This window comes from Anthonomus grandis, chromosome 19, assembly GCF_022605725.1.
Source record: "Anthonomus grandis grandis chromosome 19, icAntGran1.3, whole genome shotgun sequence".
NCBI classification, from domain to species: Eukaryota; Metazoa; Arthropoda; class Insecta; order Coleoptera; family Curculionidae; genus Anthonomus; species Anthonomus grandis.
The window spans coordinates 6022765-6049289 of NC_065564.1; the positions used below are offsets into that span (position 1 = coordinate 6022765).

Genomic DNA, 26525 nt, shown 5'->3' on the forward strand with positions numbered 1-26525 from the left:
AAAATGTCTAATAAGCACCTAAAAGCTGTAAGCATATTTGAAGTCTCAGACCTCCCTGGATAAAGTTGGCTCTAGGTCCACGTCTATTTGAGCCACAAAAATCGTTCATATATGAAAATATTCATTGAGAAATGCCCCTTTTTTTGCTGCAACCCTCACAGCAATAACTCAAATAGATTTTTCAAAATTACCTGAGAAATATAATAATTACAAGACAAAAATTTGTCTGAGCCAAAAAAGCTGTAGCTCAACAAACCCTAGACCTAAAATAACGTTTCTACCCTTTAATTCATCCTCAAGAAACCCTCTAGACTGATGTGATATTTTTTTTTAAAATATGTCAACTCGTTCTCAAGATTTACTCAAAAATGTCTAATAAGCACCTAAAAGCTGGATGCATATTTGAAGTCTCAGACCTCCCTGGATAAAGTTGGCTCTAGGTTCATGTCTACTTAAGCCACAAAAATTGTTCATATATGAAAATATTCATTGAGAAATACCCCTTCTTTTGCTGTAACCCTCACAGCAATAACTCTAATAGATTTCTCAAAATTAACTGAGAAATATAACAATTGCAAGAGAAAAATTTGTCTGAGCTAAAATGGCTGTAGCTCAACAAATCCTAGACCTAAAATAAAGTTTTTGCCCTCAAATGAATCCTCAAGGACCTCCTTGTACTCTCATGAAAGAATTATGATAATACCTCAAGGGGTTCAAAAGTTATCCTCAAATATGCCTCATTTCTCACGTTTTGGTGAACGTTGTGATGAATGAATGAACGGAAATCGTAAAAGATCCGGCAACTGTGGTCCTCGTTTTACTCTGATATGCCATTCACCTTTACCAGCTGATTAGTTTTTATTTAATTTTTTATAATTTTATTATTTATAATTTTATTAATATATTTCCTTATATAAGTCATAAACAGGTAAGTAACAATAACGTTATCACAGATTTTTTAATTGTATCATTTTTTAAAAATCAACCAAATCTAAATGTGGTATGTTGGCCAAGTGCAAAGTCTAAAGTTCAATTATAAACCGAGGTTTTATGTTTTTGCAGATTATTTTTCAAATATTATCCTTTATCAAACAACAAAGTCCGCGTCGGTTTTTAAATTAGAGCAAGCAAAGGTTTAGTTCCAGTACAGTCCAAGTTTGAAACATAACAATGGCTTTCTCACAGGTAAGTCCTCCTATCGAACAAACTTACTAACTATTGTACTAAACCAATCAATTTGTAGTTGGCAAAAGCGATTGTAAGGCAGTCTGTAAGGCCTTTGGTTATGAGGAACTTTGGGACAACCAATACAGCATTCAGTGGATACAACTTTGGTACTTACAACTCTAGTTGCCTTGTTCTTTACTGATCCTAAACTCCCAACTATTTTTCAGAATTAAGCGAGACCCAGAAAGAGTTTCAGGACACAGCAAGGAAGTTTGCCAGAGATGAAATTATCCCTGTGGCAGCCGAGTATGACAGGACCGGAAACTTCCCCTGGGATGTTTACAAGAAGGCTTTTAAGTTGGGGTTGATTAATGTACATATACCTGAAGAACTTGGTAAGAATTTGTTTGAGTGTGCATGGATTTGTTTCATTTGATTGCCCAATTGTGTGCATATACATTCAACCTTGAGTTCACACTTGTATGTAAAAAAAATGATGTGTTTTGTTGTTAGTCTAATGTGTTCAATGATTACATTTATCAGCACTAAATATGATTGCTTCAATTCTGTTTACATATTGTATTAATTGCAGATAAGATTTAATAATACTTATGTCAATTTGAGTGCTAAAAATAATTTAAAAAAATGTAGGATTAAGTATTGAAACTTTTCAGGAAGTTAGAAGAAATGGTCTTCTAAGTGGTACTTTTTAAATGGGGTCTTAAGTGTGATAGCAAAATTTCTTGGTTGAAAATTCCCCAAAATTTTGACTTTTTTTTGGAGTAGGTCCTTGAAACTTTCCAGACTATTATAATTAATGGTTTCCTTACTGGTAGTTTTTAAATAAACTCTCTAAGTGCCATAGAACAGAAATGGTCCCCCCAAAAGCAATGTTTTTCGCATGAAAAAAACCAAAATTGGCCAAAATTTTAGCTTTTTTTTGAAGTAGATCCTTGAAACTTTCCAGATTATTATAATTAATGATTTCCTTACTGGTAGTTTTTAAATGAACTCTCTAAGTGCCATAGAACAGAAATGGTCTTCCCAAAAGCAAAGTTTTTCGCATGAAAAAAACCAAAATTGGCTAAAATTTTGACTTTTTTTTGGAGTAGATCCTTGAAACTTTCCAGATTGTTATAATTAATGATTTCCTTACTGGTAGTTTTTAAATCAACTCTCGAAGTGCCATAGAACACAAATGGTCCCCCAAAAGCAACGTTTTTTGCATGAAAAAAACCAAAATTGGCTAAAATTTTGACTTTTTTTTGGAGTAGATCCTTGAAACTTTCCAGATTGTTATAATTAATGATTTCCTTACTGGTAGTTTTTAAATCAACTCTCTAAGTGCCATAGAACACAAATGGTCCCCCAAAAGCAAAGTTTCCCGCATGTAAAAAACCAAAATTGGCCAAAATTTTGACTTTTTTTTAGATTAGGTCCTTGAAACTTTCCAGATTATTATAATTAATGATTTCCTTACTGGTAGTTTTTAAATGAACTCTCTAAGTGCCATAGAACAGAAATGGTCCCCCCAAAAGCAAAGTTTTTCGCATGAAAAAAACCAAAATTGGCTAAAATGTTGACTTTTTTTTGGAGTAGATCCTTGAAACTTTCCAGATTGTTATAATTAATGATTTCCTTACTGGTAGTTTTTAAATCAACTCTCTAAGTGCCATAGAACACAAATGGTCCCCCAAAAGCAAAGTTTTTCGCATGAAAAAAACCAAAATTGGCTAAAATTTTGACTTTTTTTTGGAGTAGATCCTTGAAACTTTCCAGATTGTTATAATTAATGATTTCCTTACTGGTAGTTTTTAAATCAACTCTCTAAGTACCAGAGAACAGAAACTGCCCCCTAAAAGCAAAGTTTTTTGCATGAAAAAAACCAAAATTGGCCAAAATTTTGACTTTTTTTTGGAGTAGTTCCTTGAAACTTTCCAGATTATTATAATTAATGGTTTCCTTACTGGTAGTTTTTAAATCAACTCTCTAAGTACCATAGAACAGAAATGGTCCCCCAAAAGCAAAGTTTTTTGCATTAAAAAAACCAAAATTGGCCAAAATTTTGACTTTTTTTTGGAGTAGGTCCTTGAAACTTTCCAGATTATTATAATTAATGATTTCCTTACTGGTAGTTTTTAAATCAACTCTCTAAGTACCATAGAACAGAAATGGTCCCCCAAAAGCAAAGTTTTTTGCATTAAAAAAACCAAAATTGGCCAAAATTTTGACTTTTTTTTGGAGTAGGTCCTTGAAACTTTCCAGATTATTATAATTAATCGTTTCCCTACTGGTAGTTTTTAAATCATCTCTCTAAGTAGTATAGAACAGAAATTGTCTCCCAAAAGCAAAGTTTTTTGCATGAAAAAACCCAAAATTGCCAACATTTTCACTTTTTTTGGAGTAGGTCCTTGAAACTTTCCAGACTATTATAATTAATGGTTTCCTTACTGGTAGTTTTTAAATCAACTCTCTAAGTACAGTAGAACAGAAATTTTCCCTCAAAAGCAAACATTTTAGCATGAAAAAAACCAAAATTGGCCAAAATTTTGACTTTTTTTTGGAGTAGTTCCTTGAAACTTTCCAGATTATTATAATTAATGGTTTCCTTACTGGTAGTTTTTAAATGAACTCTCTAAGTGCCATAGAACAGAAATGGTCCCCCCAAAAGCAAAGTTTTTCGCATGAAAAAAACCAAAATTGGCTAAAATGTTGACTTTTTTTTGGAGTAGATCCTTGAAACTTTCCAGATTGTTATAATTAATGATTTCCTTACTGGTAGTTTTTAAATCAACTCTCTAAGTGCCATAGAACACAAATGGTCCCCCAAAAGCAAAGTTTTTCGCATGAAAAAAACCAAAATTGGCTAAAATTTTGACTTTTTTTTGGAGTAGATCCTTGAAACTTTCCAGATTGTTATAATTAATGATTTCCTTACTGGTAGTTTTTAAATCAACTCTCTAAGTACCATAGAAGAAAAATGGTCCCCCAAAAGCAAAGTTTTTCACATGTAAAAAAACAAATTTGGCCAAAATTTTGACTTTTTTTTGCAGTAGGTCCTTGAAACTTTCCAGACTATTATAATTAATGGTTTCCTTACTGGTAGTTTTTAAATAAACTCTCTAAGTGCCATAGAACAGAAATGGTCCCCCAAAAGCAAAGTTTTTCGCATGAAAAAAACCAAAATTGGCTAAAATGTTGACTTTTTTTTGGAGTAGATCCTTGAAACTTTCCAGATTGTTATAATTAATGGTTTCCTTACTGGTAGTTTTTAAATAAACTCTCTAAGTGCCATAGAACAGAAATGGTCCCCCAAAAGCAAAGTTTTTTGCATGAAAAAAACCAAAATTGGCCAAAATTTTGACTTTTTTTTGGAGTAGATCCTTGAAACTTTCCAGATTGTTATAATTAATGGTTTCCTTACTGGTAGTTTTTAAATCAACTCTCTAAGTATTATAGAACAGAAATGGTCCCCCAAAAGCAAAGTTTTTTGCATGAAAAAACCCAAAATGGGCCAAGATTTTCACTTTTTTTTGGAGTAGGTCCTTGAAACTTTCCAGATTATTATAATTAATGATTTCCTTACTGGTATTTTTTAAATCAACTCTCTAAGTACCAGAGAACAGAAACTGCCCCCTAAAAGCAAAGTTTTTTGCATGAAAAAAACCAAAATTGGCCAAAATTTTGACTTTTTTTTGGAGTAGTTCCTTGAAACTTTCCAGATTATTATAATTAATGGTTTCCTTACTGGTAGTTTTTAAATCAACTCTCTAAGTACCATAGAACAGAAATGGTCCCCCAAAAGCAAAGTTTTTTGCATTAAAAAAACCAAAATTGGCCAAAATTTTGACTTTTTTTTGGAGTAGGTCCTTGAAACTTTCCAGATTATTATAATTAATGATTTCCTTACTGGTAGTTTTTAAATCAACTCTCTAAGTACCATAGAACAGAAATGGTCCCCCAAAAGCAAAGTTTTTTGCATTAAAAAAACCAAAATTGGCCAAAATTTTGACTTTTTTTTGGAGTAGGTCCTTGAAACTTTCCAGATTATTATAATTAATCGTTTCCCTACTGGTAGTTTTTAAATCATCTCTCTAAGTAGTATAGAACAGAAATTGTCTCCCAAAAGCAAAGTTTTTTGCATGAAAAAACCCAAAATTGCCAACATTTTCACTTTTTTTTGGAGTAGGTCCTTGAAACTTTCCAGACTATTATAATTAATGGTTTCCTTACTGGTAGTTTTTAAATCAACTCTCTAAGTACAGTAGAACAGAAATTTTCCCTCAAAAGCAAACATTTTAGCATGAAAAAAACCAAAATTGGCCAAAATTTTGACTTTTTTTTGGAGTAGTTCCTTGAAACTTTCCAGATTATTATAATTAATGGTTTCCTTACTGGTAGTTTTTAAATCAACTCTCTGAGTACCATGGAACAGTAATTGTCCCCTAAAAGCAAATTTTTTCTAGTGGAAATAACCAAAATTCTTCCAAATTTACCTTTTTTATTTGAATTTAACTTTAAAACATTCCAACTTATTAGAAAAAGTGATTTTTTAAGCAGTACCTCTTAAATGAGCCCTCTCGGTACCACACAAATGAATTAAGACCTAAATAGCAGAAGTTTCCACTCAAAGGCCATAAAATACATTACACAAACAGCTCTAACTCAAAAACTACTGTAGCCACAAAAATCGTTCATACACCAAAATATTTGTCCAGAAACGTTTCATAACATAAACCATCAGCTTCCACTGAAACGTTTCGTATGTCAAACCCATCCTCAGGAACACCTTATTCATACCATACACGCTTTTGTATTGAGGTATTCGCTTACAGATCACTAATGCAGCTTATTTTTTATGTATTCTCGTAGGTGGCTTAGGCTTGGGTGTTTTTGAGGGCTGCCTCGTAATAGAGGAAATCGGCTACGCCTGCTCCGGCCACGCCACAGCCCTGGAGGGCACCTCGCTTGGTGTAAGTTAAAAAATAAACAGTGGGCGGCCTAAATGCTTCTTCATTGCTTATATATATCTGTCGTACCTAAATCGGGTGATCGGGCTGTCCTGTATTATTTACCAAACGTATTGTAATTGGCACTCCTATAGGTGGATTGGGCATGAACGTATTCGATTCGTGTCTTATCGTCGAAGAGATCGGTTATGCCTGTAGCGGCATGCAAACCGCTTTAGAGGGCACCGGCCTGGGCGTAAGTAGTTTAGCAGCATTTTGGCCCCCCTTACACTCAAATTTTGCGCAAGAAAAATCAAACATGAAATTCATCCCAATTTGTAGCAAACCCCGGTACTGATAGCGGGCAACAAGGCGCAACAAAAGAAGTACCTGGGAAGACTCCTGGAGGAGCCCCTGGTGGCAGCTTATTGCGTCACAGAACCTGCCGCCGGATCTGACGTCAATGGACTCAAAACCAAAGCTGAGAAGAAGGGAGACGAGTATATTCTCAATGGGCAGAAGATGTGGATCACCGGGGGAGGGGTCGCCAACTGGTAGGTCCAGAAATTCATTTATTTATTTATTGTTCAATAGTTAAAACCAATGTCGAGTGAGAAATATTATTCAAATATGTGGTCATTATAAAAACGGGTGATTGATTCTAGAAGTTCTATTATAGAAGGTTGTGGAAAGTCGCGAATTCATGCATGGTATTCAAAAGTCTAACAACGATAATAAATAAGAAGAATCAACTTCGTTATGAGGGAGTTTGTAAAGACAATAAGTGATCTTCTGAAGTTCAGTGGATCAATGTGAAACTGTCATAGCAAAATGGTATTATCAATTCCCCGTTGCTGATAAATGCAAAAACTTGAGGAATCTTCTATTGACACACTCCAGAGCATCAATTTGGACCTGGTAGATACCATACTTGGCAACTGAAGCCTTGACCGCACCAATGAGTAACACAGTATTTTAAGGGATGTGATATTTGTAAATGATCTGCAATTTCTGATTATGAATCCTAGAACCTTATTTGCTGATGATACAATTGATTGAATGTGTAACAAAGGTGACACCAAAGTCCCTTATACTTTTGCAATGCAGTAGATCAATATTATTATTGTAAAATTGTGCTTCAAAGAAAGATTTAATTCCAGGTTGTTTGGTTATACACAATTCGTGCAGGATATTTAATTGTTCTTGGAGAAAAACATTCAATCTTCTGTACAAGTCAACAAATTATTACATGCCAAAACGTAGCAAATGTCGTTAATGAAAAGCAATGGCCCTTACAGATTGACCACACACAGATTGGATTGAAAACCACTGTATTGTTACGACTTAAAAAAAATCAATGCGATCAAAAGCCTTTGAGGAGTCCGTATACACCACATCGATCTGTACAGCACCATCAATGCAACACTTAAGAACTGGGTCAGTTGACGCGGGTTTGACATTGAAGAACGCTGAGGCATAAAGCCATGGAAATAAATCGATGAATTGGGCACTCCTTAGCTAGCTTTAAACAGAAAGGAAAAAGTGAAGGTCTTCAACAATAAATTGAAGAGAAATCTGAAGAGAATCTTGAAGAGAAAGTGGCTTACAGAAAATGGCACCACAATTCCTCAGCAAGAAGCGGGGTACTTCTTCTTCATTTTTTTAAGAGGATCCTCAACCTCTAACTCAGAAAACAATGCAATATGTAAAGTGGAATTGTGTCCGGATTAAATGACAGAAAATCATTATCATTGATGGCTCCAGACTGGACTTTGATACCTTCCTGCCCTGGTATTTGCTCGGTACATATTATGACCAAAATAATCTGATAGATATGCTGCATCTCCAACATCAGTTATGTAGGATTTGTAGCAAGTATCTATCTGAAATTTAATTACTACTTGATCTTTTATAGGCCCAATAGTATTTTTCTTTAAGTGTAAGTTCAGAGGAATACCAGGATGGAAATTTCTTCATCCTGGAACTCTTGTGCGTAGGTACATGTAAATCTACTACTTGATACAGTTTGTCATAAAGGACAGTTTAGACAAGTTTAAGCAGAAATGCAGGACCTCAGTGAAGTGTTTGTATGGTTTTTTAGGTACTTCGTGTTGGCCAGGACCAATATGGACCCAAAATGCCCCGCCAGCAAGGCCTTTACCGGGTTTATCGTGGAAAGGGACTGGCCTGGAGTAACTCCTGGAAGAAAGGTGAGTGAAGGTGAACAAACAGGGCCAAAGTCCTACAAACTTATAAATAAAAGATAGCCAATTTTTCTATTACCACACATTTTCCTGAAATATTAACAGTTTTTGAGAAAATTGCAAATTTGGATTTTTTGTCATTTTCATGATTTGAGGATTTTTCAAAAAATTGGATAATTTCTTTACTATTAGAGTTAGAGACTTGATTCAAAAAGTAGAAAGTAAAACAGCTAATTTTCCAACTTTTATGTAACCAGACATTTTCCTGAGAAATTTACAGTTTTTGAGTGAATTAGGATTTTTGATTTTCTGGCATTTTCATGATTTGAGGTTTTTTCAAAAATTGAAATAATTTCATCCCTATTTAAGTTAGAGACTTCATTCAAGGAATGACAAGTAAAACGATTAATTTTTCAACTTTTATGTAACCAGATATTTTTCTGAGAAATTTACAGTTTTTGAGAAAATTCGGATTTTAGATTATTCTCATTTTCATGATTTTAGATTTTTTCAAAATTTGGGATAACTTTTTTGCTATTGGAGATAGAGACTTGATTTAAAAAGTGTTAAGAAGTATGGCCAATTTTTCAACTTTTCTATTACTACACATTTTCCTGAAATATTAACAGTTTTTGAGAAAATTGCAAATTTGGATTTTTTGTCATTTTCATGATTTGAGGATTTTTCAAAACATTAGATAACTTCTTTGCTAGTAGAGTTAGAGACTTGATTCAAAAGGTAACAAATAAAACACCTAATTTTCCAACTTTTCTATTACTACACATTTTTCTGAAATATTAACAGTTTTTGGGAAAATTGCAAATTTGGATTTTTTGTAATTTTCATAATTTGAGGATTTTTCAAAAAATTGGATAATTTCTTTGCTATTAGAGTTAGAGACTTGATTCAAAAAGTAGAAAGTAAAACGATTAATTTTCCAACTTTTATGTAACCAGATATTTTTCTGAAAAATTTACAGTTTTTGAGAAAATTAGGATCTTTGATTTTCTGTCATTTTCATGATTTGAGGTTTTTTTCAAAATTTGGGATAACTTTTTTGCTATTGGAGATAGAGAGTTGATTTAAAAAGTGTTAAGAAATATGGCCAATTTTCTAACTTTTCTATTACTACACATTTTCCTGAAAGATTAAGAGTTTTTGAGAAAATTGCAAATTTGGATTTTTTGTCATTTTCATGATTTGAGGATTTTTCAAAAAATTGGATAATTTCTTTGCTATTAGAGTTAGACACTTAATTCAAAAAGTAGAAAGTAAAACAGCTAATTTTCCAACTTTTATGTAACCAGACATTTTCCTGAGAAATTTACAGTTTTAGAGTAAATTAGGATCTTTGATTTTCTGTCATTTTCATGATTTGAGGTTTTTTTCAAAATTTGGGATAACTTTTATGCTATTGGAGATAGAGACTTGATTTAAAAAGTGTTAAGAAATATGACCAATTTTCCAACTTTTCTATTACTACACATTTTCCTGAAATATTAACAGTTTTTGAGAAAATTGCAAATTTGGATTTTTTGTCATTTTCATGATTTGAGGATTTTTCAAAAAATTGAATAATTTCTTTGCTATTAGAGCTAGAGCCTTGATTCAAAAAGTAAGAAGTAAAACAGTTAATTTTCCAACTTTTATGTAACTAGATATTTTTTATGGATTTTTCCAAAAAGGAAATTTCGTCAACAAAACTGAAACGTCACACGAGGGTCAATCTGTCGACAAAAAAAAAGAGCAAATGGCCAATTGTCAAAGCTGTCAAATATATAAGTGATTTTTCTAAACAAAATTCCACCTGTCAAACGTGCAAAAAGCGACAGACAATAACAATATCAATATGCATTGAGGGAAGATCCATCCGAAGACTAGATATAAGAGTAAATGGCCTTCCTTGAAGCCAATTCTGATTCCCATTAAAAAATCCCTTAGATTATGCAGTTTCACCTGCACTTCACAATCGTCATATATTTTAAATATGAATTAAAAATGTCGGCTTTACATATGATGGAAATACAGTGGTTAGAAAATTCGACTAAATATTATCTTCAGGAAATCAACATGGGCCAGAGGGCCTCAGACACCCGCGGGATCACCTTCGAGGACGTCAGGGTGCCCAAGGAGAACGTCCTGATGAACGAAGGAGACGGTTTCAAGATCGCCATGCTCACCTTCGACAAAACCCGAGCCCCGGTAAGTCAATAACCGGCAGTAATTGAATCAATATTGATGGATTTCCCCATTTTAGGTGGCCGCCTCCGCGGTGGGTCTGGCCCAGAGATGTCTGGACGAGGCCTCCAAGTACGCCCTGGAGCGTAAAACCTTCGGAGTGCCGATAATCAATCATCAAGCGGTCGCTTTTATGTTAGCCGACATGGCCATAGGTACCACAGCACCATTTTTAAGACTGCGCAAGATTAAATTCGAATTTTTATTAAAGGAATCGAGACTGGCCGCACCGCCTGGATGAAGGCCGCCTGGGAAACCGACAGGGGGCTGAGGAACAGCTACTCGGCGGCCATAGCGAAGTGCTGGGCCGCCGATATGGCTAATAAATGTGCCGCGGACGCCGTCCAGGTACTACCTAAGGATATTCCCTAGGTTTTACTAAATTCACTCATAAATGTCCTATTTTTTAGATCTTCGGTGGTAACGGATTCAACAGCGAATATCCCGTGGAGAAACTGATGAGGGACGCGAAGATTTTCCAGATTTACGAGGGCACGTCCCAGATCCAGAAGTTGATTATTTCCAGGGCTTTGGCTGACAGGGCCAAGAATCTTTAATTTTAAGGCTTAAGTAAGATTAAGGATATTTTTGAGGTTAAGGTGATTTTTTTACAGAAGTGTATATTATTATTAAATAAAATGATAAATTGATTAGTAGATTTTTTTATCCATGACGCCCAACAGTGGCTCGAAGCAGGAAACTCTTTTAGCCACGAAAACCGTTCGTATGTCGAAATATTCGCAAGGAAACCATTTAAAAATGCCTCCTTGGCAACGCAAAAATGGCGTTTGAAGCTATTCGAGTGCCTGGAAGTAATCATCCAATTTTTGGATAAATTCACTAACGAACTTCCTCTAACTCATCAAAAAATTATTTCAACTGCCTGGAATAAACCAGAGATACGTCAATAACAACGTTCTTAAGATCTGACCAAAAAAACGGTGAATAAATTATTTCAGTAGTGTTGAAATTTGCGGCCAGGGTGACCGCCTGACTTGGGTTTATTGGATTTTATGTTTAACCCACGTTTGAGGAACTTACCAGGAAACTCTTTTAGCCACGAAAACCGTTCGTATGTCCAAAGGTTCCTAAGTTCTTACTTTTGACGTACCATTAAAAGCAGTCCTTTAGGAAACCATTTAAAAATGCAGTTATGGATTCTTCCAGGCGTTTGAAGCTATTCGAGTGCCTGGAAGTAATCATCCAATTTTTAAATAAATTCATTAACTAACTTCCTCTAACTCATCAAAAAATTACTTCAACTGCCTGGACTAAACCAGAGATACGTCAATAACAACGTTCTTAAGTCTGACCAAAAAAACGGTGAATTTTGCGGCCAGGGTGACCGCCTGACTTGGGTTTATCGGATTTCATGTTTAACACATGTTTGAGGGCCTTAGAATAAAAAAAAACGAAAATTACTTACCAGAATAGAGAAGACCGAGCTGCTGGACACCTGCAACAAAAATTAATTTAAAATTGGGGATTTTAGGGTAAAATCACACAAAAACAAACAGGCGTAAATCGGGTGTGCTCTCAGGACGTTCAAGTATCCTGGTGACCATCTATAGAACATTTTGACGGATATTTGTGTGTTTTCTTGACGATTTGGTGGACGATCATAAGAGGCCCAAATTAATTTAATTAGATATTTTAATGAGTATACAGGGTGTTTAGTAGTCATTTTTATTAATTTATTTATTAAGCATCAATAGCCTGAGGGCCAATTACAGACACCAATATGTATAAAGGGATATATGTTGTTAAGTTATTTCAATAATTTTGGCAAATTTATTAAAGTCTAAAAGGTCTAAATCCCAATCGGACGCGTAAATATTAAAATTATTGCACATTTTGTTAATGGGTGAGTTTCTATAAGTATTAGTCCTAGGGTACCTTAGATAAAACATCTTTCTTTGTCTTGTATTTATCTGATATGTATATAAGACCAGATGCGTCAATTTTCCAAAGTTAATCTATGAAACCTCCGTAAATAGTGTTCATAGACGTGCTTTGGGTAATACCAGACTGTTGAACAACTTAGACAACACTTCTCATTAAAATTCTTAGTAGATCTGACAATGGATCCCATTGTTTTGTGTGCTTCATTCACTATATTGGCAAATTCTTTTCATTTGTAAATACGCTACAAATAATATTGTAACAATATTGCACAACATCACGATTCAGGGTTATAGATATAATGGAACAGCCCTCCACAGACCTATAGTCTCCATGTATAACTTAAAATCAGGTGCACAGGTAATTAATGGCAATCAAAAATTAAAAAGGTCCCAAATTGGCGTCCTGGAAGACTCCAGATCTACTACTGTAGATATATCAGACTTGGCAGCCCTGACTTCAAAAAATTGTTGCCTACTTAACAAATATGATTGAAATAAAGAAATTGTTGAATAAGTTGTTTCCATAAAGAGATTTTATGATATTGCCGTGCTTTACTTTATCAAATGCCTTCTCCACGTCAGTATAAATAGCATCTACTTGTTTCTTTTCAATTAGGGCATTGTGGCGGAACCTTATAAGATTGGTCAATGTTGGTTGGAATTTTCAACCCTTTCAAACCCCATTTCCCGCCAAACGTTCAAACCGAGCAGCCGTAGAGGCGGTTATGCGGGCAAAGGAAATCCCTCGAATATGAAAATAAATGCAATAAATGACAAAAAGTGAATTTTCCATTATGCAACGTTCGACTATTAGCGGCTAGACCCAGCGCGAATTGCCTGACCCACTTTATGCGTGCAAGCGAATCTCTCAGTGAAAAGTGAAATTTGCCACAAAAAATCCCCATTTGGAGAACGAATTAGGGACTTTTTTGCAGACGACAGACGTATCATTAAAGAAAAATGCTGTAATGGCCGACCACAGTAAGTTCAGTCATGAAACCAGACCGGTGAGTTACTAATCCGACCGACACATGGCGTGTCGACGTTGCCGGCTTGGCAGAATTTCCATTAGGTTTTAAGTCAGTTTTTGAACTCGTATGCTGATGATACAAGTATAGTTGATGATCGTGTTGATGGCAAGTGCGCCATCCTGGACCATAAATCGGTTCTCTTACGTGTAAATGGGGGGAATAAGGAGGATTTGCAACAATTAAATCATGGCAAGTATGGTCACATATGATGTGGATGTCGTCGGCAAACAACATGGTGTGATTGATTTTCCCTTTTGGCATTGTAAAAATGACAGATTTCAAAATGGTTGATGTGCGCCATCTTGGACCAGAGATTGACTGGAGAAGGGGGAGAGAGGTTCCCATAAATTACGCATCTAGCATTGACTTGTCACTGTCACCAAAAAGGGGCGTGGCAGTTTCAACTTCCAATATGGCGATTGTGGACTTCCAACAGCTCAGCCATGGTAACGGCATATTGTCAACGTGCGTGACATTTGCCGATGTCATAAGACGGAGGTGTCGTCAGCAAATAAAAAGATTCTTGAGGTGTCTTGAGTCTAAGGAAAAGCGGCGAGGGAGAAGCGACAACGCCGCCATATGTCAAAATTTAATTCGGGTGATCGCAAAGTGGAAGCGAGAGAAGTAGTGGCCTAGAGACCTACATTTTCGAAAACGTCGCGATTTTCCTTGACGAAAGTAGAGAAAAACCGGGAAAAGTTGGCGGGCGATTGTAGGGCGGGGCTCCTGGAGGCTCTTGGGCGCGTTTTCCCTACGAGACACCGACCCGGTGGTGGCCCCTGAGGGCGAACAAAACGGGGTAAACAACAAAAATCATGCAACACAACGAGGCGACTACGACGACGACGACAACGACGGCAACGCAAAACGTTCAGCAAATGAGCCTGAGCTCTGTTGCCGTTTCTATCGGAGGACAAGAGGAAAACAACAGCTCGACGCCTCTGTCTGAGGCCGATTTGGAAATCAACACCGACAGTAGCGAAATCGGGGATTTGAACGGGCCTTATGCCATTTTACCCACCAACAATGCAGGTAATAAACAAGACCTTCTTTCTATCGAAAACCCAATAGCGACCAGGTCTGGTGAACTAGTTAACCAGACCAGATTCACTTTTGGCCTGCTGCAGTGAAAGCCAAACAACAATCGAAAGCGCTTTTACCATAACCTCCTATCTATCTCCTTCCTATGAGTGGAAACATCTGATTTCTTATAGAGGGACAAGAAGTAGATAAATAGGCAATGGTGTCTAGGCATAGATAATAATAGGTCAGGTTCAAGTTTACAGGTGCAGTGGGCTAGACAAGGATAGGGCATTGTTGTATAACGCCTTTATGGAGGCGCGCGCACTCCCACTATATTATACCTGTTATAGACTATAATTGTTTTGTTTTTTTTTTTTATGGGCTATTACAAAATACATACCGTTGTTGAATATAAAATAAACGGATTGAATAAGGATAGACATATAAGCAGTGGAATCTAATATTTTTCTATTTATTAACACTCTTACCCCTCCTCCATGCCTACCCTCCAAAATATCATCAATATACGTCAAATCTGTCAAAATAACGTTTTCTACAAAATTTTAAAATGAAATTTATGTATATTTTCTTTTTTAATTAAAAAAGTGACAATGGAATTTTTTTCCAAAATGGCGTCCATCCGCCATAACTTCCTGAATGCCCCCATTCTTAGTGACACTGTTATCAAGTCGGCGCTTATCCGCCATTTTTACCTGTCAAATGAACGCAGAAAGGTTGGGAGTATTAAGTGCTCATCAAACATTCACATTCACTATTATTAATGTTCCTGACCCAACATACACCTCATATTGAACCAATCAGAACCTGATATAACCTTTGGCGGCCATATTGCCCATCTGTCAGCTGTCACTTTCACAAGATGGCATTCTGTACTCATCATTAACTATTCTTGTCCGCCATTTTTTTCGCTTCTCCTTGTGGCCGCTTTTAATAAGCAAAAACACCTGAATTGATTTCTATGGCCTGCCTGACGTCCTGATTTATCCCTAAGTGACTTTAAGGGGCAGTTGTGCAGGTTTTAATAGTGATAGGGTGGTGAAATACGAGTTGCTGCCGCTCGTTTTCTTGATGAGTTGGCGAACCTCTTAGATCGGTGTGTTCGATTTTCTTTAGCGTTTTTGTTGTTTTTTTAGGTGAATATTTGATTTTTTTATTTATATAGAATAGCCTTTAACGGCCGAAAAAGGATAAGGCTCGTTGACGCAGATAAAATTTGAAGAAAATTTTCCAGGGAATTAAAAGTAAATCAACATCTAGAATCAAAAATTGATTATTTTTCCAAAATTCTTAATAGCTCCTTTAATAAGCAATTTGGAAGAAAAGGGTACTCTAGCATTATTTTAGGTATTCACCCTTAGAAGCCAATACAAAAATAAAAACGCTGATTTTCCCCACAGTTTTCGAGAAAATTGGGAAAATAAGAAAAATGGTTTTTCTGGATTTTATGGAAAACGACACCTTATAAAATTTTAAACTATTTTCCAAATGATAGTCCTCCTTAGGCCCAACAACTTTCTTTTAAACTATTTTTCCGACAGACCAATAGTTTTTCCAAGAAAAAATAAAAACTATTTTTAGGAGACATTTCTAAGGGGGTTCCCTTGCATTTCTTTTGAATGAAGAAGACTTTCAAAAATTATTTGTGACGTTACTATTAAACTGAGAGAAATGTTTTATAAGGATTTTTTGTTGGTATTTGGATGCTTTAAATCCAGGTAATTTTTTTTTTAATTTCAAAAAAAAATTTTTTTTCAAAATTTTTGGTGTCAAAACTGGCTGTTTTTTTAAAAAAAAATTATAACGCCTTTAATATGCAATTTGGAAGGAAAAGGTACTCTAGCATTATTTTAGGTACTCATCCTTAGAAGACAATACAAAAATAAAAACGCTGATTTTCCCCACAGTTTTCGAGAAAACTGGAAAAATACGAAAAACAGTTTTTCTGGATTTTCTGGAAAACGACACTTTATAAAATTTTAAAATATTTTCCAAATGACAGTCCTCCTTAGGCCCAACAACTTTTGTTTAAACTATTTTTCCGACAGACCAATAGTTTTTCCAAGAAAAAATAAAAACCATTTTTAAGAGACATTTCTAAGGGGGTTCCCTTGGATTTCTTTTGAATGATGAAGACTTTCAAAAATTATTTGTGACGTTACTATTAAACTGATAAAAATGTCTTATAAGGATTTTTTGTTGGTATTTTGCTGCTTTAAATCCAGGTAATTTTTTTTTTATTTTCAAAAAAAATTTTTTTTTCGAAATTTTTGGACTCAAAACTGGCTGTTTTTTTAAAAAAAAATTATAACGCCTTTAATATGCAATTTGGAAGAAAAAGGTACTCTAGCATTATTTTAGGTATTCACCCTTAGAAGCCAATACAAAAATAAAAACGCTGATTTTCCCCACAGTTTTCGGGAAATTTGGAAAAATAAGAAAAATGGTTTTTCTGGATTTTCTGGAAAACGACACCTTATAAAATTTTAAAATATTTTGCAAATGAGAGTCCTCCTTAGGCCCAACAACTTTTGTTACAACTATTTTTCCAACAGACCAATAGTTTTTCCAAGAAAAAATAAAAACCATTTTTAAGAGACATTTCTAAGGGGGTTCCCTTGGATTTCTTTTGAATGATGAAGACTTTCAAAAATTATTTGTGACGTTACTATTAAACTGATAAAAATGTCTTATAAGGATTTTTTGTTGGTATTTTGCTGCTTTAAATCCAGGTAATTTTTTTTTAATTTTCAAAAAAAAAATTTTTTTTCAAAATTTTTGGACTAAAAACTGGCTGTTTTTTTAAAAAATATTTGTAACTCCTTTAATAAGCAATTTGGAAGAAAAAGGTACTGTAGCATTATTTTAGGTATTCACCCTTAGAAGCCAATACAAAAATAAAAACGCTGATTTTCCCCACAGTTTTTGGGAAATTTGGAAAAATAAGAAAAATGGTTTTTCTGGATTTTCTGGAAAACGACACCTTATAAAATTTTAAAATGTTTTCCAAATGATAGTCCTCCTTAGGCCCAACAACTTTTGTTTAAACTATTTTTCCAACAGACCAATAGTTTTTCCAAGAGAAAATAAAAACCATTTTTAGGAGACATTTTTAAGGGGGTTCCCTTGCATTTCTTTTGAATGAAGAAGACTTTCAAAAATTATTTGTGACGTTACTGTCAAACTAAAAAAAATGTCTTATAAGGATTTTTTGTTGATATTTTGATGCTTTAAATCCAGGTAATTTTTTTTTTTATTTTCAAAAAAAATTTTTTTTTTCGAAATTTTTGGACTCAAAACTGGCTGTTTTTTTAAAAAAAAATTATAACGCCTTTAATATGCAATTTGGAAGGAAAAGGTACTCTAGCATTATTTTAGGTACTCATCCTTAGAAGACAATACAAAAATAAAAACGCTGATTTTCCCCACAGTTTTCGAGAAAACTGGAAAAATACGAAAAACAGTTTTTCTGGATTTTCTGGAAAACGACACCTTATAAAATTTTAAACTATTTTTCAAATGATAGTCCTCCTTAGGCCCGACAACTTTTGTTTAAACTATTTTTCCGACAGACCAATAGTTTTTCCAAGAGAAAATAAAAACCATTTTTAAGAGAATTTTCTAAGGGGGTTCCCTTGCATTTCTTTTGAATGAAGAAGACTTTCAAAAATTATTTGTGACGTTACTATCAAACTGAAAAAAATGTCTTATAAGGATTTTTTGTTGGTATTTTGATGCTTTAAATCCCAGTAATTTTTTTTTTGAATTTTCAAAAAAAATTTTTTTTCGAAATTTTTGGACTCAAAATTGGCTGTTTTTTCTAAGAACATTTATAACTCCTTTAATAATCAGTTTGGAAGAAAAAGGTACTGTAGCATTATTTTAGGTATTCACCCTTAGAAGCCAATACAAAAATAAAAACGCTGATTTTCCCCACAGTTTTCGGGAAATTTGGAAAAATAAGAAAAATGGTTTTCCTGGATTTTCTGGAAAACGACACCTTATAAAATTTTAAAATGTTTTCCAAATGATAGTCCTCCTTAGGCCCAACAACTTTTGTTAAAATTATTTTTCCGACAGACCAATAGTTTTTCCAAGAAAAAATAAAAACCATTTTTAGGAGACATTTCTAAGGGGGTTCCCTTGCATTTCTTTTGAATGAAGAAGACTTTCAAAAATTATTTGTGACGTTACTGTCAAACTAAAAAAAATGTCTTATAAGGATTTTTTGTTGATATTTTGATGCTTTAAATCCAGGTAATTTTTTTTTTTATTTTCAAAAAAAATTTTTTTTTTCGAAATTTTTGGACTCAAAACTGGCTGTTTTTTAAAAAAAAAATTATAACGCCTTTAATATGCAATTTGGAAGGAAAAGGTACTCTAGCATTATTTTAGGTACTCATCCTTAGAAGACAATACAAAAATAAAAACGCTGATTTTCCCCACAGTTTTCGAGAAAACTGGAAAAATACGAAAAACAGTTTTTCTGGATTTTCTGGAAAACGACACCTTATAAAATTTTAAACTATTTTCCAAATGATAGTACTCCTTAGGCCCGACAACTTTTGTTTAAACTATTTTTCCAACAGACCAATAGTTTTTCCAAGAGAAAATAAAAACCATTTTTAGGAGACATTTTTAAGGGGGTTCCCTTGCATTTCTTTTAAATGAAGAAGACTTTCAAAAATTATTTGTGACGTTACTATCAAACTGAAAAAAATGTCTTATAAGGATTTTTTGTTGGTATTTTGCTGCTTTAAATCCAGGTAATTTTTTTTTTATTTTCAAAAAAAAATTTTTTTTCGAAATTTTTGGACTAAAAACTGGCTTTTTTTTTAAAAAATATTTGTAACTCCTTTAATAAGCAATTTGGAAGAATAAGGTACTCTAGCATTATTTTAGGTATTCAGCCTTAAAAGCCAATACAAAAATAAAAATAATGATTTTCCCCACAGTTTTTGAGAAAATTGGGAAAATAAGAAAAATGGTTTTCCTGGATTTTCTGGAAAACGACACTTTATAAAATTTTAAAATGTTTTCCAAATAACAGCCCTCCTTAGGCCCAACAACTTTTGTTTAAACTATTTTTCCGACAGACCAATAGTTTTTCCAAGAAAAAATAAAAACCATTTTTAAGAGACATTTCTAAGGGGGTTCCCTTGGATTTCCTTTGAATGAAGAAGACTTTCAAAAATTATTTGTGACGTTACTATCAAACTGAAAAAAATGTCTTATAAGGATTTTTTGTTGGTATTTTGATGCTTTAAATCCAGGTAATTTTTTTTTATTTTCAAAAAAAATTTTTTTTTTCGAAATTTTTGGACTAAAAACTGGCTGTTTTTTTAAAAAATATTTGTAACTCCTTTAATAAGCAATTTGGAAGAATAAGGTACTCTAGCATTATTTTAGGTATTCAGCCTTAAAAGCCAATACAAAAATAAAAACGATGATTTTCCCCACAGTTTTTGAGAAAATTGGGAAAATAAGAAAAATGGTTTTCCTGGATTTTCTGGAAAACGACACTTTATAAAATTTTAAAATGTTTTCCAAATGATAGTCCTCCTTAGGCCCAACAATTTTTGTTAAAATTATTTTTCCGACAGACCAATAGTTTTTCCAAAAAAAAATAAAAACCATTTTTAAGAGAAATTTTTAAGGGGGTCCCCTTGAATTTTTTTCAATCAACGAAACTTTAGCAATTTTTTTGTGGCATTGTTATTAAACTGAGAGAAATGTTTTATGATAGTTTTTTGTTGGTATTTTGATGCTTTAAGTCACGGTAATTTTTTTTTTCAAATTTCAAAAAAAAAAATTTTTTCCTCAAAACTTGCTTTTTTTTTAAAAAATAGTAATAACTCCTTTACTAAGCAATTTAGAAGAAAAAGGTATTTTACCTTTATTTTAGATATTCACCCATAGAAGCAAATTCCAAAATAAAAACACTGATTTTCCCCACAGTTTCCGAGAAAAGTGGGAAAATAAGAAAAACGGTTTTCCTGGATTTTCTAGAAAACCGCTCCAGATAAGAATTCAAAATAGTTCTCCTTAGGCTTCATAACTTTTATTGAAACCATTTTCCTCACAGGCCTACAGATTTTCCAAAAAAAAAAAATTAAAAACATTTTTACAAGATTTTCCCTGACAATTTTGACCAAAAATCGAGTACATTTAAACTGAAATATTTGCCCCAGCATAGCAGATTATAATTTTTTTTTAATATTAGCCAATTTTTGGACCCCATTGAGACGCATCCGAAGCCTTTTCCACACGCATACTCCTCATTCTCCGCCTCAGTTTCCCCATATAAAAATATATTTAGCCTCAAGGATAACCGGGATAAATCCGTCTCATCGTACACACATTTCGACGTTATTAATGTGCCGTTCAACCCGCCAAATTACACTACCTACTATGTAGTTTGCCGCTTGCAATTCTTGACCCATTAATATTATTATTATTATTATTGGCGCCTAGTTTTTGGGCGTGGACTCCTAAAATGTCACGAGATGTTTATTGTTCTTGTGTGGGATGCGGCTATTTTACAGCCAGAGGTGCGCTATTGTATACCACTTAGGAAAAATACGCCGGGGTTGGTCAATGATTACGAAATCCCCGATTAAATGCCTTTTATGCTGGATTTTACGCTAGAACCTTCCATTATATGGTTCATGGGTCAGCGTGGATGCACCCGATCTTTAGGGTGAGCGGCTCGGGTTCGAACCCCCTCCGAGCGGAAACTTTTTATTTTATTTCATGCCGGTTTCAAAAATTAAATGTTCGCATCGACCTCGAGTTAAATTGCCCCCGGACAGGTAAGTGGGTCCTCGCGATTAAGAAATTACGCATGTATATGCGCCGAAAAACGAATATTGTATAATAATGAGGGCCTCACGGGTTTATCTTTTATGGTATCGAGTGTATGGTAACAATCCATCCATCGAGAGTAAAAGTGGTCAGTGTGTCAGGGCCGGTGCCGTTTAGGGAATCTGGGTTGGATATTTATGTTATTTTGTATTAATACAAATAGTTAGGCATGCGCTTCTTAACGAGTTCTTATGACAACATGATTGGAATTGTACTGGAAAGAACCCTGGGCTGGTATTGTACTAACCAGTCGTTTTAAAATTGTACTATTATAAGCGTTTTTGTTTTCTAAAACGTTACCGTACACCAACCAAGTCACAGTCGGCGTGTAATTACCTTTTAATTACGACAAAGTAGGCCAGGGTAGCTCGCTCAGAACCTTGAACATCTCCATTATGAAAAGCGACGATGTCATACCTCTAGAATTATTATTATTACGACAACTATTTTTTTTTTAAATATACGTGCATATATTTTAAAACATGTTGCTTCTAATTTAATTTGGTTAACAAATATATTCCGAGGTTATCTAAGGAAATTTGAGTTCTAAGGATATCTCAGAAAAATTTGGGAGAACCCAAGAAAAACCTTGGGAATCTGGATTAAAACCCCATATGAAAATTTTAAGGTTATACATGAAAATAAGGTAAATAAATTTCGATTAAATGCTGGAGAATTTGGAGGTGATCCAAGAAAACAAAAGAATTTAATTTAATTATATCGGGATTTAATGAAATTATAGGGAATTTCGTAAGCTTGCTTCAAAAATGCAACAAAATTTGGAAATTCTATTCATTAATACTGTACATTCGTTTTTTAAGGAAAGTCAAGGAAAATCCCTAATAAATCTAAATCCAGAAAATTCCAAGGTTATCCAAGAAAATGAAAAAAAAAATAGGTGAATGAACCTTGGAAATCTGGATTAAAATCCAAGAAAAATTAAAGGTTTTACAAGAGAATTAAATAATTTAAGAAGGTAAATAGATTTGGATTAAATGCAGGGGAATCTCAAGGTGATCCAAGAAAACAAAAGAATTTAATTTAATTATATCGGGATTTAATGAAATTATAGGGAATTTCGGAAGCTTGCTTCAAAAATGCAACAAAATTTGGAAATTCTATTCATTAATACTGTACATTCGTTTTTTAAGGAAAGTCAAGGAAAATCCCTAATAAATCTAAATCCAGAAAATTCCAAGGTTATCCAAGAAAATGAAAAAAAAATAGGTGAATGAACCTTGGAAATCTGGATTAAAATCCAAGAAAAATTAAAGGTTTTACAAGAGAATTAAATAATTTAAGAAGGTAAATAGATTTGGATTAAATGCAGGGGAATCTCAAGGTGATCCAAGAAAACAAAAGAATTTAATTTAATTATATCGGGATTTAATGAAATTATAGGGAATTTCGGAAGCTTGCTTCAAAAATGCAACAAAATTTGGAAATTCTATTCATTAATACTGTACATTCGTTTTTTAAGGAAAGTCAAGGAAAATCCCTAATAAATCTAAATCCAGAAAATTCCAAGGTTATCCAAGAAAATGGAAAAAAATTAGGTAAATGAACCTTGAAAATCTGGATTAAAATCCAAGAAAAACTCAAGGTTTTACAAGAGAATTAAATAATTTAATAAGGTAAATAGATTTGGATTAAATGCAGGGGAATCTCAAGGTGATCCAAGAAAACAAACGAGTTTAATTTAATTATATCGGGATTTAACGAAATTCCAAGAAAATCTGGATTAAAATCCAAGAAAAACTCAAGGTTTTACAAGAGAATTAAATAATTTAAGAAGGTAAATAGATTTGGATTAAATGCAGGGGAATCTCAAGGTGATCCAAGAAAACAAACGATTTTAATTTAATTATATCGGGATTTAACGAAAATCCAAGGTTAAATTTAAAAAAATATCATAAGTTTGCTTCAAAAATCCGAGAAACTTTATCCTTCAACTATATTGTCAATTAGATAATTTACATTAATATTTCAAGGAAAATCCAAAAAAAACATCTCCGATAAATTCCATGAAAGTTCCAGGGTTATCCAAGAAAACGGAAGAATTTAATAAGTTAAATCAACCTTGGAAATCTGGATTAAAATCCAAGAAAAGTTCAAGGTTTTACAAGAGAATTAAATATAATTACGAAGGTGAATAGATTTGGATTAAATGCAGGGGAATCTCAAGGTGATCCAAGAAAACAAAATAATTTAATTTAATTATATCGGGATTTAACGAAATTCCAAGATTAAATTTTAAAAAATATCATAATCTTGCTTCAAAAATCCGAGAAACTTTATTGTTCAACTATATTGTCAACTAGATAATGTACATTAATATTTCAAGGAAAATTCAAAATAAATCTCCGATAAATTCCATGAAAATTCCAGGGTTATCCAAGAAAACGGAAGAATTTAATAGGTTAAATCAACCTTGGAAATCTGGATTAAAATCCAAGAGTGTTCAAGGTTTTACAAGAGAATTAAATAATTTAATAAGGTAAATAGATTTGGATTAAATGCAGGGGAATCACAAGGTGATCCAAGAAAGCAAAAGAGTTTAATTTAATTATATCGGGATTGAACGAAAATCCAAGGTTAAATAAAGAATTTTATAAGGTTGATTTAAAAATCCGGCAAACTTCAAGAGTCTTATCCTTGAATTAAATTGTCAACCAGATAATGTCAAGGCAAGTCATGGAAAACCCATAATAATCTCGGATAAATTCCAAGAAAATTCCATGGTTATCCAAGAAATCAAAAGAATTTAATAAGTTAAATCAACCTTGGAAATCCGGATTAAAATTCAAGAAAAGCCCACGGTTTTACAAGAAAATTAATTTAATAAGGAAAATAAATCTGAAAATAAATCTAAACCTTGGAAATCTGGATTAAAATCCAAGAAAACAAAAGAATTTAATTTAATTATATTGGGATTTAACGAACATCCAAGGTTAAATAAAGAATTTGATAAGCTTGCTTAAAAAATGCAACAAAATTTGGAAATTCTATTCTTGAATTATATATTTAAACAGATAATGTATATACATACATTCATTTTTTAAGGGAAGCCAAGGAAAATCCTTAATAAATCTGGATTAAATTGCAAGAAAATTCCAAGGTTAAAAGAAAAATTTCATAAATTGCTTTAAAAATCCAACAAAATTTGGAAATTTTATCCTTAAATTAATTTTTATTATTTATTAAAATTAAATTTTTCAAGAAAAGTTAAGGAAAATTCAAAATAAAATTAGATTAAAGCCCAAGAAAATTTTAAGGTTATCCAACAAAACGAAAGAATTAATTGACTTGAATTAACCTTGAAAATCTGCATTAAAATCCCAAAAAAATCTGAATAGAATATCCAAAAAAATCAACAAAAAGTGGAAAAAAAAAGAAATGTAGGTTTCAAGGTTATCCAAGAAAAATCTTGAGAGAATCCAAGAAGAATCTGGTTAAAAAATCCAGATTAAATCCCATCCAAAAAAATTACAGAATTCAATAGGTCAACTTCAATTCAAGGTCTTTCGAAAATCCAAGAAAACCTGAAAATATTAAATTTATTATCGAATTACGTAGTTGAAATCCGGCTCGAAGGACCAAACAATGTCAAGTAATTTTTTTCCCAAAAATATCCAAGAAAACTTAAGAATTTGATTATTATTAACACACGATTCCAAGTACATGACTTTAAAAAAAATTTAAGGACCTTCAAGGGTGTTCATTGCATTAAATCCAGTTAGCAAGAAATTCCAAAAAACAAACGAGAAAACTCATAGAAATGTCCTCAAAAGAAAATCAAGTAATTTTACCAAAAGCCGAATTTACTCAACGATTATCCAAGGAAACTGAAAATTCATTAAAACGAATAAATCTAGATTAAATTCTAAAGAAAGTCCAAGGTTATAATAATGTTATTAAAATCCGGCTCCAAGGACTAAACAATGTCAACATTCAGACCTAGACATTAGTTATATGCAACCAACCACGCAATCAAACGTACATTCGTCTAATGCGCAAGTTTTGCACGAGTGCCCTTGCGCAGGCAGATGCGCCTTAAACGACTATTCGTTCGTATGCCCCAAGTGTTGCCTAACAGTTGCCTCTGTTGGAGGCAAATAAACGATTTAAGTCATACCCACATTACATGCGCCATTAAACGCTCGCTAAACATTATGAAACGCGATACCATATGAAACAAAAACGGACTTTTAGACCCAGTTTTCAGCTGAAATTTGCAATTTAATAACGCGATATTATTATAAACAATTTCACGCCCCACATCTATCAATCAAAGTGGGGCCTAAACAAAAAATTGTCATAGCACACATGTACGGGGGTTTTTTGTTTTTCCTTTTTTTGGTCGGTGGCCTTTGATGATTTTTTGACAGGGGGTTTGACGGCTTAATGAACTGTACCGTTTCGTTTCTTGTTTTTGCTAATTGGTCTGTCTAATATGTTTGGTTTGATTGATTGCGTGTTGGCCTCGATGCGATAAAATGCGCTTACGTAAGGGTGCAAGCTAAAATTTTGGAGGCGAGCACTCACTTCAAAGTCCAATATTTTGAAAACTAGTAGGGCTATTGGGATGAAACTAACCTCATTATACTAAGAAGAGTATCCTTCGTAAATGTTGTAGAGGGTGCGAACCAGTCCAGGAAATAATTTTGGAAATATTCGCCTTTTTAGACAGTGGTGCCTGTGGAGCAAATTTGGTCTTCAAGGTGACCACCCACTTCAAAGTCCAGTATCTCAAAAACTAGTCGGGATATTGGGATGAAACTAACCTCATTATACTAAGAAGAGTATCCTTCGCAAATGTTGTAGAGGGTGCGAACCAGTCCAGGAAAGAATTTTGGAAATATTCGTCTCTTTGGGCAGTGGTGCCTTTGGAGCAAGTTTGGTCTTCAAGGTGACCACCTACTTCAAAGTCCAGTATCTCAAAAACTAGTCGGGATATTGGGATGAAAGTAACCTCATTATACTAAGAAGAGTATCCTTCTTAAATGTTGTAGAGGGTGCGAACCAGTCCAGGAAATAATTTTGAAAATATTCGTCTCTTTGGGCAGTGGTGCCTTTGGAGCATGTTTGGTCTTCAAGGTGACCACCCACTTCAAAGTCCAGTATTTC

The 26525-nt window shown here is 33.5% G+C and overlaps 2 protein-coding genes and 1 long non-coding RNA gene across 6 annotated transcripts in view; all 3 read left to right on the plus strand.

The window, feature by feature from the left end:
• The first annotated feature begins 774 nt into the window (after positions 1-774).
• Positions 775-11209, plus strand: LOC126747235 (probable medium-chain specific acyl-CoA dehydrogenase, mitochondrial). Of its 2 annotated transcripts, none has more exons than XM_050455749.1 (11): positions 775-928; positions 1063-1185; positions 1244-1334; positions 1395-1562; positions 6272-6372; positions 6459-6670; positions 8218-8326; positions 10382-10522; positions 10578-10713; positions 10770-10906; positions 10969-11209. In XM_050455749.1, exons 2-11 carry the CDS (start codon positions 1171-1173, stop codon positions 11113-11115), a joined length of 1257 nt encoding a protein of 418 aa, XP_050311706.1. In that variant the 5' UTR covers positions 775-928; positions 1063-1170; the 3' UTR covers positions 11116-11209. The 2 variants fall into 2 exon arrangements, with proteins under 2 accessions (XP_050311706.1, XP_050311705.1); XM_050455748.1 differs by lacking the exon at positions 6272-6372 and adding an exon at positions 6040-6140 and having other exon boundaries at positions 776-928.
• Positions 1577-6033, plus strand: LOC126747240 (uncharacterized). The gene is made up of 3 exons (XR_007664133.1): positions 1577-3414; positions 3575-5195; positions 5357-6033. It is a non-coding gene; the product is annotated as an uncharacterized LOC126747240 (long non-coding RNA).
• A 2790-nt stretch (positions 11210-13999) lies between the features above and the next one.
• Positions 14000-26525, plus strand: part of LOC126747748 (nuclear hormone receptor FTZ-F1) — a 105363-nt gene continuing 92837 nt past the window's right edge. The window contains exon 1 of one of the 3 annotated variants that reach the window (XM_050456552.1): positions 14000-14525. In XM_050456552.1, the coding sequence (XP_050312509.1) occupies positions 14309-14525 (217 nt within the window). In that variant the 5' untranslated portion in view covers positions 14000-14308. The remainder of the gene's footprint in view (positions 14526-26525) is intronic. The other 2 variants (XM_050456550.1, XM_050456551.1) reach the window with 2 other exon arrangements.

Excerpts from the sequence above, each read along its gene's own strand:
- LOC126747235 (XM_050455749.1), top strand. Across the intron at positions 6,671-8,217 it reads GGGGGAGGGGTCGCCAACTG|GTACTTCGTGTTGGCCAGGA; the intron begins GTAGGTCCAGAA and ends ATGGTTTTTTAG. Across the intron at positions 10,907-10,968 it reads GTGCCGCGGACGCCGTCCAG|ATCTTCGGTGGTAACGGATT; the intron begins GTACTACCTAAG and ends CCTATTTTTTAG.